At 40.5% G+C, this 19,358-nt stretch overlaps 1 protein-coding gene across 1 annotated transcript in view; it reads right to left on the reverse strand.

Annotated features, from left to right (window-relative positions):
* EGFL6 (EGF like domain multiple 6) overlaps positions 1 to 19,358 on the reverse strand; it is a 64,557-nt gene that overhangs the window by 31,992 nt on the left and 13,207 nt on the right. The window contains 3 exon segments of the mRNA XM_017886916.1: positions 800 to 919; positions 7,055 to 7,147; positions 12,573 to 12,685. Coding sequence (XP_017742405.1) covers positions 800 to 919; positions 7,055 to 7,147; positions 12,573 to 12,685 — 326 coding nt within the window.

Genomic DNA, 19,358 nt, shown 5'->3' on the forward strand with positions numbered 1-19,358 from the left:
TTTTGAAATTTTAAGTGATTACTATAAAAGCCTGGATAGTGGTTCCCTTTAGGGAGGGGTGGGAGGAGGAGGTTCTGGTAGAGTTCTGCTTGGTGGTGGTTACAAGTGTGCTTGACTTATAAGAATTCATTAAACTATGCGTTTGTTTCCTGTGAGTTTCTGTTTAATTTATAATAATAAGGATTTTTTAAAAAGACCCTTCCAATGCCCATTTTCAAATGCTTGCTTGCTAGCAGAAGATCTAAGTGACTGGTGGGGTTGGGACACTTTGCCAAGGAGGAGCCCATGCACTAGGCAAGATTTTATAATCTTGGGAAAACCCAGGATGGGCTGGGGAGTCCGCGCAACTCCGCAACCACAGGAAGCTGGCTCTGGGTTTGTTGGGGACTGCAAGGCAGAGGAAAGAAAGATGGAGAGAGAAAAGGGGAGAAGGGAAGCCAGACAGGGAGGGTGGGTTTCCCTTTCAGCTGGAACATAAAACCTGAAGAGCCTTCCCTCTCAATAAACGAATGGGTATAGACTCTTACTCTCCCACAGGACATGGGTTTTCTTTATAAGGAGGAGGAAGAGGAGGAGGAGGAGGAGGAGGATGAGGAGAAGGAGAAGGAGAAGAAGAAGGAAGGAAGGAAGGAAGGAAGGAAGGAAGGAAGGAAGGACAGAAGGGCCCCAAAACATTTTAGCTGGGGCAATATTAGAGATTGTTTTAAAAAATCACTGCAATCAGCTTTTCCCCAAGCATCAAATGGCAAAAGTCAAGGCTTAAACATTGACTGAGCTCAGCCTGGCAGTTGAAACTTACTCACACACGTGGCATCTGGCATAAGCATGTGGCCACTGAGGCAAAAGCACTTGTAGCTTCCATGTGTATTCACACATCTGTGTTGGCATGGCCGGGGTTTCATTCCACACTCATTCACGTCTGCAGAGACATTTAGAAAACAGGGAAAGGTGGACTGAATCAGGAAACTTCCAGATGGGGAATATTAGACCCCAGTCTTGGAAAGGACAACTGGGTTAGCTTCCCTGAACACTACCACTTACCCACCTCCTCTCTGACCATCAAATTCTATTTTAAAGGATTGGTAACAATGTGTAGCAAATGGAATAACTATACACCACTGGAAGGAATGTAAATTGGTACAACACTTTGGAAAACTGCTTGGCAGAATCTACTAAAGCTATATTTAGACATACTCATGACCTGGAAATTCCAGTCCTGGGAATATACCCAACAGAAATGTGGATTTTTGCCCACCAAAAAAACCCTACATACTAAAATGATCATAATAGCATGATGCTAGATAGCCCCAAACTAGAAGTAATCCAAACACCTCCCAACAGAAGAATAGATAAATGACTTGTATATTTACACAATGGAATAATATACAGAAATGAAACTGAACAAATGACAACTACGAGCAACAATGGATGAATCTCACAAACATGATATTGAGTGGAAGAAGCTGGATATAAATGTGTACATACTGTAGGAGTCCATTTATATACAGTTAAAAAAACAAGCACAGCTAATCTGTGATATAAGAGGTCACAAGATATGGTTCTCTCACTGGCAGTGGAAGTGACTGGAAGGTGTGTGAGGGAGTCTTCTGAGGGGCCAAGTTTCTGGCTTTTGATCTAGATACTAGTGACATGGGCATTTAGAACAAGTCATTGAGCCATACATATTTTATGTATGCACAATTCTATGTGTATACTACTTGAACAAAAGTTAGAAATAGATAATTTATATATTTCTGCCCTTCACGCTATCCCAAGCAGCCGCTGACATAGGCTGACAGCACAGCCTCCTGTCAATTATTATTTCGGGTGGCCCCTGCACTGGCCAAATTGCTTTGGCTCACATTCCTCTAGAGGGAGCCCTGTCAGACAGCTCTTAGTGGTGAAGTTGGAGGGCAATATTTAATCCTAAGATGTTCACAGGATGACATTTGGGCTGGATGATTAATACACACACACACACACACACACACACACACACACACACACGTGTGTGTATATATATACACACATTTATATATACACATATGTGTGTGTATATATATATATATGATGTTCACAGGATGTTAAGTGATAAAAGGTTAGAAAACTCTGTGTACAGATCATTCCAAAATTTGTTTAAAAAATACATAGGAAAAGAAAAGCCTAGGAGGGTGTGCTCTCTAATGGTTATCTTCAGGCGGTAAGATCGAGGGTGACTTTCTTCTCTGTGCTTTCGTGTTTTCTAAAAAAAAAAAAACCAACAACTTAAGAATAAGTAACATTTTATTAAAATAAAAAATGACACAGAAGGAAAACAAAACTTTACAAAGATTATCTGTAGAGGATGTTGCCTTTGGAAATGCGGTCATGTGAGGGTTTCATATCTTAACTCTACCAGGGAAGATACAGAGAGGAAAAAAACAAACAAATTCCATGGAAGGCAAAAGGTCAGCATGGTAACAGATTCTTGAAAATAAGGAGCTGCTTTCATCTCTGAAAAGATCCTTATATGGANAATCCAAACACCTCCCAACAGAAGAATAGATAAATGACTTGTATATTTACACAATGGAATAATATACAGAAATGAAACTGAACAAATGACAACTACGAGCAACAATGGATGAATCTCACAAACATGATATTGAGTGGAAGAAGCTGGATATAAATGTGTACATACTGTAGGAGTCCATTTATATACAGTTAAAAAAACAAGCACAGCTAATCTGTGATATAAGAGGTCACAAGATATGGTTCTCTCACTGGCAGTGGAAGTGACTGGAAGGTGTGTGAGGGAGTCTTCTGAGGGGCCAAGTTTCTGGCTTTTGATCTAGATACTAGTGACATGGGCATTTAGAACAAGTCATTGAGCCATACATATTTTATGTATGCACAATTCTATGTGTATACTACTTGAACAAAAAGTTAGAAATAGATAATTTATATATTTCTGCCCTTCACGCTATCCCAAGCAGCCGCTGACATAGGCTGACAGCACAGCCTCCTGTCAATTATTATTTCGGGTGGCCCCTGCACTGGCCAAATTGCTTTGGCTCACATTCCTCTAGAGGGAGCCCTGTCAGACAGCTCTTAGTGGTGAAGTTGGAGGGCAATATTTAATCCTAAGATGTTCACAGGATGACATTTGGGCTGGATGATTAATACACACACACACACACACACACACACACACACACACACACGTGTGTGTATATATATACACACATTTATATATACACATATGTGTGTGTATATATATATATATGATGTTCACAGGATGTTAAGTGATAAAAGGTTAGAAAACTCTGTGTACAGATCATTCCAAAATTTGTTTAAAAAATACATAGGAAAAGAAAAGCCTAGGAGGGTGTGCTCTCTAATGGTTATCTTCAGGCGGTAAGATCGAGGGTGACTTTCTTCTCTGTGCTTTCGTGTTTTCTAAAAAAAAAAAAAACCAACAACTTAAGAATAAGTAACATTTTTATTAAAATAAAAAATGACACAGAAGGAAAACAAAACTTTACAAAGATTATCTGTAGAGGATGTTGCCTTTGGAAATGCGGTCATGTGAGGGTTTCATATCTTAACTCTACCAGGGAAGATACAGAGAGGAAAAAAACAAACAAATTCCATGGAAGGCAAAAGGTCAGCATGGTAACAGATTCTTGAAAATAAGGAGCTGCTTTCATCTCTGAAAAGATCCTTATATGGAGATTTTCCAACGCCCTAACTGGACATTTGAAACCCTCTTCTCCATTGCCTATCCCCTTTACCCTACCATCTCCCTCATAGAACCTAACCTCTTCAAATGGGGAAACTGAGAAATGCTGATTGGTCATAATGGGAAACCCAGGAATATCCCATAGCTTGGCCCTAACTCTGAGGTGACTCACTCATTTCTTGGAAGAGTGTTTTGGGAAAGACATGAGTTGAGGGCTGAGGCCTGTCACCATTAATGGATGTACGTGGACTTTGATCAGGCTGCCACAGGGCAGGGAGGCTGTGGGAAGAAGACAGATTGCCTCAAAACTTCAGCCAACCGGACCACTCCCTCAACGTTAATATTTTACTGGGACTTTAAAACTAACATGAAAAATATTGTCTCTATTCTAAATCTCTTGAGACATTATCTTGGTTCAGAATCCAAAACATATGGAAAACCAAGTTTTCTGCTGTAAAACCTCTGGTGAGGGGTATAGCTGAATTATTCCTTTTGAAAGCATGATTTTTTTTTTGAGATGGAGTCTCGTTCTGTTGCCCAGGCTGCAGTGCAATGGCATGATCTCGGCTCACTGCAACCTCCGCCTCCCGGGTTCAAGTGATTCTCCTGCCTCAGCCTCCCGAGTAGCTAGGATTACAGGCATTTGCCACCATGCCCGGCTAATTTTTGTATTTTTAGTAGAGATGGGGTTTTGCCATGTTGGCCAGGCTGGTCTCAAACTCCTGACCTCAGATGATCCACCCACCTCAGCCTCCCTAAGTGCTGGGATTACAGGTGTGAGCCACTGTGCCCACCCTGAATGCACAATCCTTGAAGCACCTCTCTCAAGCAGTTGCATGCAATTCTAAGAAGCATCTTCAGGACTCTGGCCTCTATGCTGGTGGTAGGACACAGAGAGCCAGATTGCTCTCTGAGGCTGTAGGGTTGGCAGCTCAAAGAGCAGCTATTTCAGTCTATGGGGCTAACCTCTTGGCTTGGCGACAAGGGCTGGGAGTGGTAGAGTGGAGTGGGTGTTCAGTCTTCTCTGAAACGCCATTTTCCAAGGGCAGCTGAATTTGATTTACTGCTCTTTGTTCAACTTCATTATAGGACTGGGGACCCTTTCTGAATTATTGCAGATTTCTTCATGCCAGGGTTTCTTAACTTCTGTTGACACAAATCGTTATTTGTTGTGGGGGGCTGTTCTGTGCGTTGCAGGATGTTTAGCAGCATCCCTGGGCTCCATTCACTAGATGCCAGGAGTACCTCCCACACCCAGTTATGACAACCAAAATTGTCCCCAGTCATTGTCAAGTATCCCGTGGATGACAAAATCACCCAAGTTGAAATCTACTGATCTATAGCAAAGACCATATCCCTTGCTCCAATGAGGCACTTTTATTCACCACATTTAGAGCAGGGTTTTTCAGTCTTGGCACTACTGACATTTGGGTCTGATCATTCTTTGTTGTGGGTACTGCTATCCTGTGCATTGTAAGGTGCTTAGCAGCATCCCTGATCTCTACCCATTAGACACCAGTAGCACCCTCTCCAAATGTCTTCAGACACTGCCAGATGTTGCCCGGGATAAGGCTCCCAGATCTGGCAAATAAAAATACAAGATTCCAGCTGGGTGTATTGGTGTGTGCCTGTAGTCAGAAGTCTGAGGCGAGAGGATTGCTTTGAGGCCAGGAGATCATGGATGCAGTATAGTCACTGCACTCCAGCCTGGGCAACATAGTGAGACCCCCATCTCTAAACAAAACTGTAAAGGATTCTCAGATAAATTTGAATGTCAGATAAATGACTAATACTTTTTAAGTATACACACATCTCATATACTATTTTGAGAGCCTGTTTGGAGGTTCTAGCAGGGGAGCACAGCTAATATAGCCTTGAATGAAGGCCAGTCCACCTCTATCAGGGATGGTCGTCCTCTCCACCCGAGTGCACAGCTTCAGGAAAGACACACATGGAGCAGTGAGGGAGGAAGGGGATGTCTGCCTAGCCAGTCAGATCAGCCAAATCAACCCAGGTGAGCAATGGGGAGACATGTCACAGCCAGATCACCCTCACATCCCCCATATACTATTTTGAACAAACATATACTATAAAATTATTTGTTGTTTATGTGAAATTAAAATCTAACTGGGTATCTGTATTTTATCTGGCAACTCTTCCTGGGAGACAAAATTACCCAGGTTGAGAACCACTGTTATAGATATTATAATCTCTTCAATGTTTTCAGACAAATGATCTGGGGTGAAAGTTATAAATTATCTATTACGATATATCAAGGCCAGGAGTGGTGGCTCAGCCTTTAATCTCAGCACTTTGGGAGGGCAAGGCGGGAGGATGGCTTGAGCTCAGGAGTTCAAGACCAGCCTGGGCAACGTAGTGGGACCTCGTCTATACAAAAACTGTAAAAAGTAGCCAGACATGGTGGTGTGTGCCTGTGGTCCCTGAGTAGCAAGGAGGATTGCTAGAGCCCAGGTGGTTGAGGCTGCAGTGAGCCATGATCACGCCACTGCACTCTACCCTGTCAGAGACACTGTCTCAAAAAAAAAAAAAAAGTATATGAAGTATAATAATATGCACGTCGTTCAACCCAACAATTCCACTTTTAAATATTTTCCTACAAAATATTCATTCAAGAAAGCAGGGCTATGCATAGAACAATGTTAGATTTAGCACTATTTGTAATGGCAAAAAATTGGAGACAACATAAATGATAATGGTTAAATAAAGCATATTTTTGCATAAAGGATAAAAGTATTCACACTAGGGACTAGGATATAGCCTTAAAAAATGTAAAGTAGTTTTGTGTGTGCTGACATGCAAAGATGCCTGTGAGAAATACTTACATTTGTGCTATCACAGAAAAAGACTTCCAGGATCTAAGACAAACTTAACTATGCTTATAGTAACAACTAGTGGTGATTACTCTCACTTTTATATTTTTTTGCACTGTTGGATTTTAAAATAAAATATACTTACAATACTTAGGTAGTTTAAAAAACAATAAAATTATTTACTTTAAAAGACTCTTTTTTTCTGTGTTACAGAAAGAGATGAAATAAAAAAGTAAAAAATATAAAAGGCCTTTAGCTTATAAAACAAAATGGTTAAAAAAAAAGAGAAAAAAGAAAAGAAAAAAGGCATTTTATTGGGCATCTTGACAAAACATCAGACTTTTACATTTTCAAGGAGAAGAGATTGAAAACTTGTCCTGAAAGCACCTTCATTTGAAGATTTGACTTTAAAAAACCCTAAGAAATCCTGCATACCATATTGCGTCGCCAGCCCTGCTGCAATGATTGAATTTGAACTATGACCCCAAGCTACCTTACTGACCTTGACTGCAGGTTTTCCCGGTGTATCCTGGAAAGCATCTGCATTTGTTTGGTCCCATGCACTCACCAAACTTGCATCCAGGTTCGCATGTAGCTGTGGAAGGAAAAGATGTCTTGATGATAAAAGAACAGTAGTTAGTGTAGTGAAATGCACGCAAAGCTTCGCTGTGTTCTGTGTGGCAGAGAACTCCATGGGGACATACGGAGGACGATCTGCCTCCCTTTGAATCTATTTTCACCTTTCAGACACTGGAAAGTATTTTTCTTTTGAATGAGATTACTGCCCCCCCGACCCCTGCCCACCATACCCCCACCCAATGCATGCAAGTTTGCTCGGCAATGCCACACTTCCAGTGGTATTCAATGAAATATAAAGCCTCCCAGACCACAGTCAGCCAGTTTTGCATGCAAACACAAAATATTTAATAAAATAAGTATAATATTGGAACTGGAAGAGACTCCAGAGTAACCATGGGCAAATGCCAACGTCATTCCCCTTCCTTCTGTCTCTTGCCTCGTTTCATCTCCTCCATATTTTCTCCATTTCTCTTTTAAATGATCAAAATCTTTTTAATGCTGTGCATTATCAGTCAGACTGAACAACCAACAGATTGGAGGCAGGAAGGTGCTACTTCTAGCCCTAAGGATGGGAACTAAAAGCATCATGATGATGATGAGGATGATGATGGAGGCATGAGAAAGCACGACAAAGGCAGGATTTGTTTTTCTATTTTATTCACTTCTGTATCCCAACTCTTGACACAAAGCAGACAATAAATATTTGTTCAATGAATAAAGTGGTAGGAGAAACAACAGGGGTAGGATGTTATAACTGATTCAGTCGGGGGCAAGAAAACAAATAGTCAAAGATGATGGATAGTTTCATTCCAGCTCACAAGGAGGTTATAAGGAGAAAAAGCAGTAGATAGGAAAAAAGAAAAATGGGAAAGCCCCAAGAGTAGAAAGGGAGAGGATATAATATATGAGAGAGAAAGGAGACTTTTAGGGTATCAGGGATTCTCAGCAGCTTCTGAATACAGTAGGAGCTCAAGAAATAGCCATAATAGGGAAGAATGACTCAGCAATTGCCCAGGAATGGTGCCTACTTCTCTGTCCATCAATTCCCCTGGCTCATAGTAGGTCCACCTCTAAGAAAGCCTATTCTTAAAGATATCAGCATCTTTCCCTAAACCCCAGATCCTATTTTTTGTTATTATCATCATTCCTCTACCAGTTACCTGGACTCAAAAAATTCAGTTGTCTATTTTTTTTGTCTCCAGACCATTCAGTTGCAATATCCTATTCCTGTTTCTACCACCAACTCATTCATTGAACAACTATCTATCTTATCTATCTAGCTAATGGGAACTGCCTTGCCCACAGATACTTGGAAGATGATGCTAAATCCCTCTCTCTCCCTGCTTTCCCCACCACAGCTTGTGACCAGTGCCTCACTGATGCAGGAGTCTAACAGCCTAGTTCCTTGTTTCTTGGCAGGACAAACTCTGGTGCAATTAACGCCCTAGAGGTCCCTGTGGGATCAGGCTGAAGCTAGACTTCTTTTGAAAACATATTTCTGCCTAGCCCCTTCCCCTACTCCCCCATTCCCTTGCAAATTGCTCCTAAGACACCTTTCAATGGAGTATTTGTACAAGAATCCCCCTTTCAGGCTCTGCTCCTAGCAAACTTGATGTCAGACGTGACATTAAACTAATAGTCCAAAAGCATAGCTCTGATCATGCCATGCCTTGCACAGAGGTCATCATATAATCTTTGTTCCCTCCTGAATACAGTACAGGTATCATAACCAAGTTAAAACTAGCATGATCTGGCTAGGCATGGTGACTCACGTCTGTAATCCCAGAACTTTGGGAGGCCGCGGAGGATGGATCACTTGAGGTCAGGAGTTTGAGACCAGCCTGGTCAACATGGGGAAACCGCATCTCTACTAAAAATCCAAAAATTAGCCAGGCATGGAGGCAGGCATCTGTAATCCCAGCTACTTGGGAGACTGAGGCAGGAGAATCACTTGAACCCAGGAGGCAGAGGTTGCAGTGAGCTGAGGTCGCACTGCTGCACTCCAGCCTGGGTGACAGAGCAAGACTCTGTCTAGAAAACAAAAATAAATAAATAAATTCAAACCTAGCCCGATCTGGCCTCCACCTTCTTTTCTAGCCGCACCCCCCACCCCCTGACAAAGGCAACACTGTGGGCAAAAGACATTGCTTGCTGTTTTCTAGACCTACCCTTTACTTTCTGCCTTTTCCTACCCCTCCCTAGGATACTCTTTCCTGGGTTTCTAGTAGTTAATATCCTCCCCATTCTTCAAGGATCACTTTGCATGACCCCTTCTTCTAAAAGCCTTTACAGATTTCTCCAGCCACCTATGAATGCCCACTCAACTTCGAGAACTCCACAGAACTTTGGCAGGCCCCTCCTGTGCAACTGATCAGTTTTTGTCTTATTAATGAGGCATATATTTGGCTACAGTGCTTGTCTTTCATCTACTACTTGTTTCCAAGTGCCTTTAGGACAGGGACTTAAACGTTCATCATTGTTTCTCCTGTAGCGTTTAATATAGTGTTGTAAACATGTTAAATATTTGAATATTTTTGAATAATGAATAAAGTAATTATTGTGGAACTTTTAACAGGGGAACATTTTATGGCTCTGAACAAATCATAAGGGAAAAATGCTTCCCCAGCAAAGTTTTTCCACTTTCAGAGACAAAAGAGACAGAATTTAATTTCCAGTGTCTACTTTGTTATGGATATGTACTTGGAGTTGCAACTTTAAATTCAGATATTAGAAAAATAAATCTTTTTTTTTTTTTTAACCCCTGAAGGCCTCTAGTTGTTCCCTGGAAACTGATCTGATTTCCAATGTGATCCAGACAGGAAAGCCCAGCATAAATGCCAAATAGAACATAGGAGAAATGGTGAATAATACCCTTGCTATAAGGTTAAAGCTTTAGTAAGATGTTTTCAATTTACAGTAACTTTGGATCTGTGACTTGAACAGCCAATTGACAGCAAGGGAAATTCAGTTTGTGTTTAAAATGGCCTGAGATTGAAGCATGCTTTAGACAAAGTAAAAGTCTTATTTAGTTCTCCCCCAAACTTCTCTATCTGGAGCTTTTCATCAGGTACTTGTTCACGGACAACTCTGTATTTCATCTCACTAAAGTGGCATACATTTTAAGGGTAATGATATCGAATTGATGAGACCCTGCCTTGGGAGGAGATTTAGACAGGGTAGAGGCTGAGAGCTAGAAAGCTCCAGCATACATAGAGGCAGGGCTTCAAGAGGAGTGAAGGGCAAATAGACAGGCAGAGGGGAAAGCCTGGGTGGACTGGGACCTCACAGCCTGGGGTCTGGCTCTCCTTGTTGGGGCAGGTTGATGTGTATTCTTATTATCATGCATCCCACAACTCTGGCTTAGAAATCAGAAATCCAGCAATCAGGGAATAACTACCCTGTTATTTGGTGCTTCAAGAAACATATGACTTTACCATCAAGAAGGACCATGCAAATTGGATAAAACATGATACACATTTTAGATCTAAAAATCATTGCAATTTAAGACCCGAACATTTGACTAGAGCAGTAGGTGTGCTGACTGTCTCTTCAGCTTGCAAAACTTGCATAGTGAGCATTTTGCTTGAACCCTCTGCACTTGCCGTTTTAACATCTTGCTTTAAATTATTTTATGCCTGTGGTATTATACAGTACCTGAAAGCATTGAGAATGTGATTGGCTGCATGCGTCATGGCCAAATTGCTCTTATGCAGTTACAGAAAAGCCCTTCCTGAAAGTCAAACCTTGCCTTCATTTATTTACCAGCAACATGCTGGGTCTTACAAGTTTTATGGCAGTAGACACTGATGTTTGTGCGACTGTAAGAGAGATTCTAAATCATGTGTTTCACGTGTTTTTTGCCCCTTTCCACCTGACTGACTTCAAATAAAATGTGTTATGTTGTGTCTAGAAAAGAATAGAGCCACATTTAATCCCCCCATCACCTGGTGCTTTAATGAAGAGAAGTTTGTTATGAGAATTATTGGTCCTTCCTGAAGGAATGGTAATTTATGAGGTATTTTCTATGCATGACAGGTAATGAACTCACCCTTTAATGCATACACTCCTTACTCTCAGAGGTAAGTATTGCTCTCACCATGTTGCAGAGGAGGAAATTGAGCCTTAGCTAGCTTACCTTAGCTAGCTTGCCCAAGGTCACCCAGGTCAGTCTGGTTCTCAATGCCCTTGATTGTGACACTATCAATCCAATCAGAATGGGGACCCACTCTTTTAATTGACACAAGTCCCAGGAGGATATTCTAACTTCCTTTATCTAAGTGGGCAATGATGATCTTTGTTTTTGTCTAGTATTTTTATGCTCTTGTCATCTTGTCACAAGCAAACTATGATGGCAGAAGGTTTTGCATACTATGGAACATGTGGGAACAGTATCAATGTTTTCTATTGTTTTATAGATTTTGGATATTATCAAGTTCTGACCCCACTTATGGTCAATCCAGATATTTTTTAACCAGCCAGAGAGAAGGAGGTTGGGGCAGGAACAGACCAGCAAAAGAAGGTAGCATTGTTATTCCTAAAATAACTAACATGTTAGTACTTTTATGGGACCTGCAATTGTGTTGTTATCCCATTTAATAGATAAAGAACTTAGGATGAGGCACATGCTACCTACTGAAGGACACAGGGACAGTGAGAGTAGACTCCTGCCCTGAAGGAATACACCCCTGGTGAGACAGTCAGTTAGGAGGAATGTGGATTTTGTTCCACTATACTGCCAGTGTTGGTCGTTACGGAAAGTCATAAAAAAAAAAAAAAAAAGGCAAAAACTTTATGCTCATCTCCGCCCTCCCCAACCTCCTTGAAATGATCAGAGACCTCTCTTGGAGTTCCTAACACATAGTTTGAGAAACAATGTCCAAGGCAAATTATGGTTCCTTGGTTTGCAATGTATAAAAAATCAGCAAAATACTTAAAATCTTTGCATATATGCATGTGTACCTTGAAAACATTTAGAAATTGGCAGTATGGATTTTAAAAATTTGAGCAACAAATCTATAAGCTAAAAGGCGTACTTGTTTTGTGGCTGAAGCCTACTAGTTGGATGATTAATAATTAAAAGTGTATTTCATTGGAAATCACTTAAACTATAATTAGAGGAGGAATTTACTGGCCTGCTTTTGCCCATCTTAGTTCCTTTAGATTAAAAGAAAACCAAAACAAACAACCCAGTCATACTCACTAAGATAATCACAAAAATAATTGACAAGACAGTCTTCTAAAATAAATCATGCCAAGTATGATGGCATCAGCCACATTTTGTCTGGGAAGAGATCTCATAGGAACCCAGACCTTGGTTATTGGTAATTATGCATGTCCTTGCCTAAGAGATCCACTGGCAATTTTGTGGCAGTTCATGGTGTGACAGATAAAAACCTAAGGGCCCTGATCCAAGTGCAGGGTCTGAGTTTTTACAAAATTACCTTCACAGACTCCCTTGCTGTTTCTTCTCCAGCCGTAGCAGCAGGCTAGTCTAGTTCCATAGTGACAGACCCCAGGCTGACGTGCCGATGCTAACAACCCGTGATGCCTGGCACTGCAGATAAAGAACTACATGTTAGTATTGAGAAAATAGAAAAGACAACAGAAACTCTTCCCTACTACTAAAAGAATCAGAGATGTCAATTACCTGGTTAATTTCAACGAACCTGCAGTAAGTGCTAAATTAGATTTTGAAAACCTGAATTTTGGGGTTGCCATCCTTCCTCAATAATTAGTTTCAACCATTTTCTTCTTCCCCACGGTTAAAAGAATTTGGTTACATAATCTATAAAACTAGGGTACATGAAGATGTCCAAAATGTATGTTTTTGAACCTTGTAGAGTGCCATTTTTCAGATCTGCTCTGTATACGCATAGCAACTATCCAGTTCTTTGTCTATTTCAGTGACTTTCTGGTCCTGTGGCTTTATCCCAGACCAGAGCTCTGCACTTTTACCCCACTGGCACCTGGGAACCATTGAATAGACAGGAATCAACACACACTATAGATGATTAAGAGCTGGAAGGGCTCGTTCAGCAAAGCCCTCTCATGTTACAGAGGAGGAAACTCCAGTCCAATGGAGTGGCGTCACATCCCCAGCAGAGCTGGGTATTGGGAATTCTAGCCCAGGGCTCGTTCCCATTCCACATGACCTCCTGGAAACCCAATTTGCTAAACTGCTTAATTTTAGAGCAGAGATCGGCAAACATTTTCTGTAAAAAGCCAGATGGTAAGTATTTTAGGCTTTGTAGGGCCATGAGATATCTGTCCAAGTACAAAAGCAGCCATAGGCAATAGTAAACAGATGGGTATGATTGTGTTCCAATAAAACTTTATTTATGGACACTGAAATTTGAATAGCATATAATTTTCCTGTGTCATGATATAGTATTCTCCTTTTGTTCCATCTTTGAACATTTAAAAATGTAAAAACTGTTCTTCGCTCATGGGCTGTTTACAAAGAGGGATCACCTAGCTTTGGCCTGCAAGCTGTAGCTTGCCTGATCTAGATGCCTGAAAAGGTGAGCCCCTGCCCCTACCAAGTGCCCCCAAGTAGTGCCACCATGGATGAAGTTCATTGCATGTTTACCTACTTACGGTCCTGGTATTGGACAGGGTTGCTACCAGACTTCGAAGGAAAATACTTGCATTGTATATTTAGTGGAGGGCTGTGATGATTTCCTTACACATATTAAATACACTGTAAAAATGTTTCCTGGGCTCTTTAACAGACAAAGGAATGCACATTTTACCATGTGCTTTCTGCTATAGAACTGAACTTTATGCAAGTTAATAATATGTAAGTCAAAGTCGAGAAGTTAAACAACCTTGTAGATTTCCCTCATGTTCTGCCTCTCCCACAAATTTGATTACTCAGTTAAGAGTTATAAAGATATGGTCTGAGACATTTCATTTACTGAGAGCACCAAATGCAAGGATGATTTTAACATTTACTTTTTCTTGAAGGGGACTTTTTTTCATTTTTTAATGGAATTAATTTTAGGGATTCATAAGTCACTCGAACATTTAGAACAGGCTTCTCAACTTCTACACAACTGATATTTTGGGCCAGATCATTGTTTGTTGTTGGGAGTTGTCCTGTGCATTGTAGGATATTTAACAATGGTCTTTATCTACAGATGCCAGTAGCACACACCCCTCTAGTTCTGATAATCAAAAATGTCTCCAGACATTGCCAAATGTCTCCTGGAAGGTAAACTTTTCTTTCATTAAGTAGTAGTACTTTAAAGCAAAACATTTATTGTGCACTTGCTATGTTCCAAGTACCGTCTCAGGCACCTAGAGTACAGTGATGAAAAGGGCCTGGTCTTTGCACTCTTAAGTTCACAGTCTATTGGAAACATGCATTCAAGTATAGGATAGCATGCTAAATATTATTAAAATGCTCTGATAAAGAGTTCTGACTAAGAAATAATGCAGCCATTTGTCTAATCTAATTTACATATTCCTAACAATTCTGCAAGGGATACCACAATCTTGACCCAGTCTGCGCCTAACTAACAGTTTCCAAAGAACCTATGATAAACTCCAATATTCTATAGCACAGTAGGGTGATTACAGTTAGCAACAATGTATTGTATATTTCCAAGTAGCTGGAAGAGAGGACGTGAAATGTTACCAACACATAGAAATGGTAAATACTCAAGGTAATTGAGTATTTGATGGATACCCCAAGTACCACAACTGGATCATGATATAGTCTATGCATGTAACACTCACATGTACCCCATAAATATATAAATTATTTTGTATCAGTAAAAAAGAAGAAATTATGGGTGACTAACCATAAAGTATGCTGAGTAAATAAGTTCCAGTCCACATGTATACATATGTAACAAACCTGCACGTTGTGCACATGTACCCTAGAACTTAAAGTATAATTTTAAAAAAGGAAAAAAAAGGTATACAATATGCTGTTACAAGAAAAAAATAAGTGCCAGTCCAAATACAGTGATACCCTTAATAATTTTTTTATTTTAGTATTTTAAAAACTGAGATATAATTTATATAACGTAAAATTCACCATCTTAAACTCTACACTTCAGTGGTTTTTAGTATTTTCACTATGTTATGCACTCATCACTTCTGTTTAGTGCCAGAATATTTCCATCACCCCAAAAATAAACCCTATACCTATGATCAGTTAATCTTAACTAACTCCTCCCTTCATCCCCTGGCAACCACAAATCTGCTTTTTGTCTCTGGATTTGCCTATTCCGGATATTTCATATAAATGGAATCACATAATATGTAGCCTTCTGCATCTGGCTTCTTTAACTTAGCATGTTTTCAAGTTTGATCCATGTGGTAGCTTGTAACAGTACTGTATTTCTTTTTTTGCTGAATAATACTCCATAATATGGATATACTACATTTTATTTATCCACTCATCAGATAATAGACATTTAAGTTGCTTCTACCTTTTGGTCATCATGAATAATGTTGCTATGAACATTGGTGCACAAGTTTTTGTGTGGACATATGTTTTAATTTCTCTTGAGTATATACCCAGGAGTGGAATCGTTGGGCCATATGGTGCAATGGACAGAATGTTTGTGTCCTCCAAAATTCATATATTGAAACCCTAATCCCAATGTGATGGTATTTGGTGGTGGGGTCTTTGGGAGGTAATTAGGTCATGGGGGTGGAGCCTTTATGAATGGGATTAGTACGCTAATAAGAAAAGGCTAGAGAGCTTGAGAAGTTGGCAGCCTGCAACCCAAAAGAGTGCCCTCACCAGAACCTGACCATGCTGACACCCTGGTCTAGGAATTCCAGCCTTCAGAACTGTGAGAAATACATTTCTATTGTTTATAAGCCACCCAACCTCTGGTAATTTGTTATAGCAGCCTGAACTGACTAAGACACGTGATAGTTGTATGTTTAACTTTCTGAAGAGCTGCCCGACCATTTTCCAACATGGCTACATCATTTTACTCCCACCAGCAATATATGAGAGTTCCAATTTCTCCGCATCCTCACCAGCACTTGTTATTGTTCATTTTTAAAAACTCTAGTCATCCTAATGCTTGAGAAGTAGCATCTTGTTTTGATGTGCATTTCCCTGATGGCTAATGATATTAAGTGTCTTTCATGTGTTTATAGACCATTTATATATCTTCTTTGGATAAATGTCTATTCAGGTCCTTTGCCCATTTTTTAATTGGGTTATTTGTTTTGATGTTTTTAAGATTTGAACACAAGATTGAAATTTGTCGATAAAAACAACTGTCCCCATACCTTGGTAAAAAAAAAACCCTTCCACATAGATACACAGTAAGTCCATTTCTTAACCATACACATCTGTGACAAACCTTGACAAAGCACTACAATTTGCTTTCACCTCTTCCTTTAACAACATGAAGCTGATGCCTGGGGGAGCAGAATGGAGAGAGGAACTAACCTTGCCTGGGAAAGAGGAGGAAAATGTCACAGGGTAGGTGACATTTGAGTTGGATTTCAAAAGAAAACATGACGAAAGAAAAGCTGTATGGGGGAAATTCTGCCTTTGGAATTTTAATTTCATATTTTTATAAGAAATGTGGGGTTCATTTAATTAGAATTCAATGTAGCAACAAAATCTTAGAGATGATCTGTCAACTTCTTGACTGCAGGTTTGCAAGCAATATGCTCCCCAGTCACAATAGGAAGGACCTTACCTATTTCCTGATGCCAAAAAAAAAATCAGTATAATCCTCAATAGGGCATTAATATGTATGGAGTATAGTGCTAGGTGCTGAGGATTCACTTATAATCCTGGCATAGAGGGTCCCCTACTCATGAGCTTTTAGACAAGGGGTTCAGGGTAACAGAGGCACTCAATATATTCAGTCTATTACAGAAGCTTAAATCAAAGAAACATAATCCAGTCTAAGGGGTCCCAGATGTTCCCTTTGAAGGTGCAAACTTTAAATTAGACTTAAGACAAACAGGGTTCAACCACATAAAGTGAAAGAATGTTACAGGCAAAGGGAATAGAATGAGTGCAGACTAAGAGGTAAAAGACAGCATGCTTGTGCTTGAGGAATGAGTAGATGACCAGAGGATTAGAATAAAGGCAGGGAGGAGTAAGCTTGCGAGAGATGAGCCCCAAGAGGTGGGCAGAGGCTACATCACAGAGGGTCTTGTGAATCAAGTTAGGGCTTTGGGTTTTACATCTCAATGGCAAGAGAACAGCATTGAAGGGTTTTAAGTAGGAATGTTATTTGATAAGGTTTTTCTTTTGAAAAACATTACCACGAAAGCAGTCTGGAAGATAGACTGGAGGGAGACAGAATGGAAGAAAAGATACCAGTTGGCTCAGAAGACAGATTCTGGTTGCTTGGACTGCAGCAGTAGCAGTGGAGGTAAGGAGAAATGAATGGCATCAAAGTGGGAACGAAAGATTTGGTAATGGATTAGAGTCAATTCATTCATTCAACAAGTATTTATTGAGTGCCTATAATGTATCAGACACTGGGCTAGTTTCCAGAAGTTCATCAGCAAACAAAAGGGAAATAAGATTTCTGTCCTTGTGGAGCTTATATCCTAGTCGATTGGATATAGAGTGTCAGAGGGATGCACCATCGAGTAGACTGTATTTCTGGAATGAGGAATATGGGTGGAGGAACATGTTCGGGAATAGGATAGATGATGAATTCTCTTTGGCACATGCTGATTTTGAGTACTCATTAGACGGACAACCTAGAAGAGATGTTGAGTAGGATGTTGGGTATTTGGGTGAAGAGTTCAGGAAGCAGAACTATATTTGGGAATCATCTGCAGGTAGATGGTAACTGATTCTACAGAAGTGGATGCAGTGTAAGAAAAGAAGGAGGCTTAGGGCACAGTCCCAAGGACACCAGCATGTAAGAGATGGACCAAAGAGCAGGAAGGTCCAGAAAGAGGCCCAGGCAATGTTCAGGGGAACACCAGGTTAGTACATTGTCAGGAAAGCCAAACGAGGAGAGTTTTTCTAGTAAAAGAGTGAGATCAACTCTGAATGTTGAGAGGCTGCACAACATGTTGGTCAGGACTATGGTCTCCTTCCTGGATTTGAATTCTGGCTCTACTATATGTTAACTCTGACCTTCAGCGAATTACTTTCTCTTTCTATGCATTAGCTATCTCTTTTCTAAAACAGGGAAAACAACAGTATTTACCTTAAGGGTATTCGTGATAATGAAATCATTAAATATATGAAAAGGGCTTTGAATGGTGACTAACACAGTAAATGCTCCCTAATTGATTGCTTTTATTATTAGTAGTAGTAGGATTAATATCATCAGATGTGTTGAACTTCAGAGGAGAGCCATGTTTCCCACAGAAGGACCTGCCTTAGTATCCCTGCCATGTTTAGTCATTGGTGGGAGCAGCCTGTGGGAGTTGCAGCCTCACTTAAAAGTGGTGCTGGATTTCCAAGAGTAGAGTAGTTGGGACCCTGGGTCAATTATGCTCCCTGCAGTTGGATGTCTGCGAGGTGCATCCTCATAGCTGCCACAGGTTCCATGTGACTTTCCTTTTTTATGTTTGTAGGAATAAATTTTCACTGTAAGGGGAGATTATCATAGAATTTCACCTTAAAGAAAGTTACCTTGGACATCATCTGGTTCCAACCTATCATTTTGTGCATGAAGAAACTAAGGCCAAGAAAAACTGAGGATTTCATTGGTATTAGAAGTCAGAGGGGAACACACTTCACCAAACTATTCACCTACTCATTTATCCATTTGTCTACCCAAAATTTATTAAGTAACTACACACATCAGGCACTGTACTAGGCACTGAGACTATAGAAGGTATATGAGAGAAGCCCCATTATACTCCAACATATGACCCTACTAAAGGGGCAAGTTCTCAGGAGCTAGGGGGAGATATGGAAGTTAGTACATTGGGATGGGTGGGTGAGTGGTGTTCTGGAGGAAATGGGGCTCAATATGAATGGAACTTAGCTTGGAGAAGTGGGAAGAGGCTGTGTGGTGGGGAAGGTTTTCCAGGCAGAAAAAATAGCCTGTGCCAAGGACAGCACCATTAAGAACATGAGGAGTTGGTGGCCTCAAAATTTGAGTGTAGATCGTGGTGTGTGTTAGAAGCAGAGGAGTGAGAAGAGCAGCAGGGGAATGGTGGGATGAAGAAGGAGCAGGGAAACAGCAGGGGGCAAAAGAAAAAGGCCTGTGTCCCTCCTGCAGGCTCCAGACAGTGACAGGTGGATTTTAAGCAGTTGGAAA

Source organism: Rhinopithecus bieti, unplaced genomic scaffold (assembly GCF_001698545.2).
Source record: "Rhinopithecus bieti isolate Rb0 unplaced genomic scaffold, ASM169854v2 scaffold_62, whole genome shotgun sequence".
Taxonomy (NCBI): domain Eukaryota; kingdom Metazoa; phylum Chordata; class Mammalia; order Primates; family Cercopithecidae; genus Rhinopithecus; species Rhinopithecus bieti.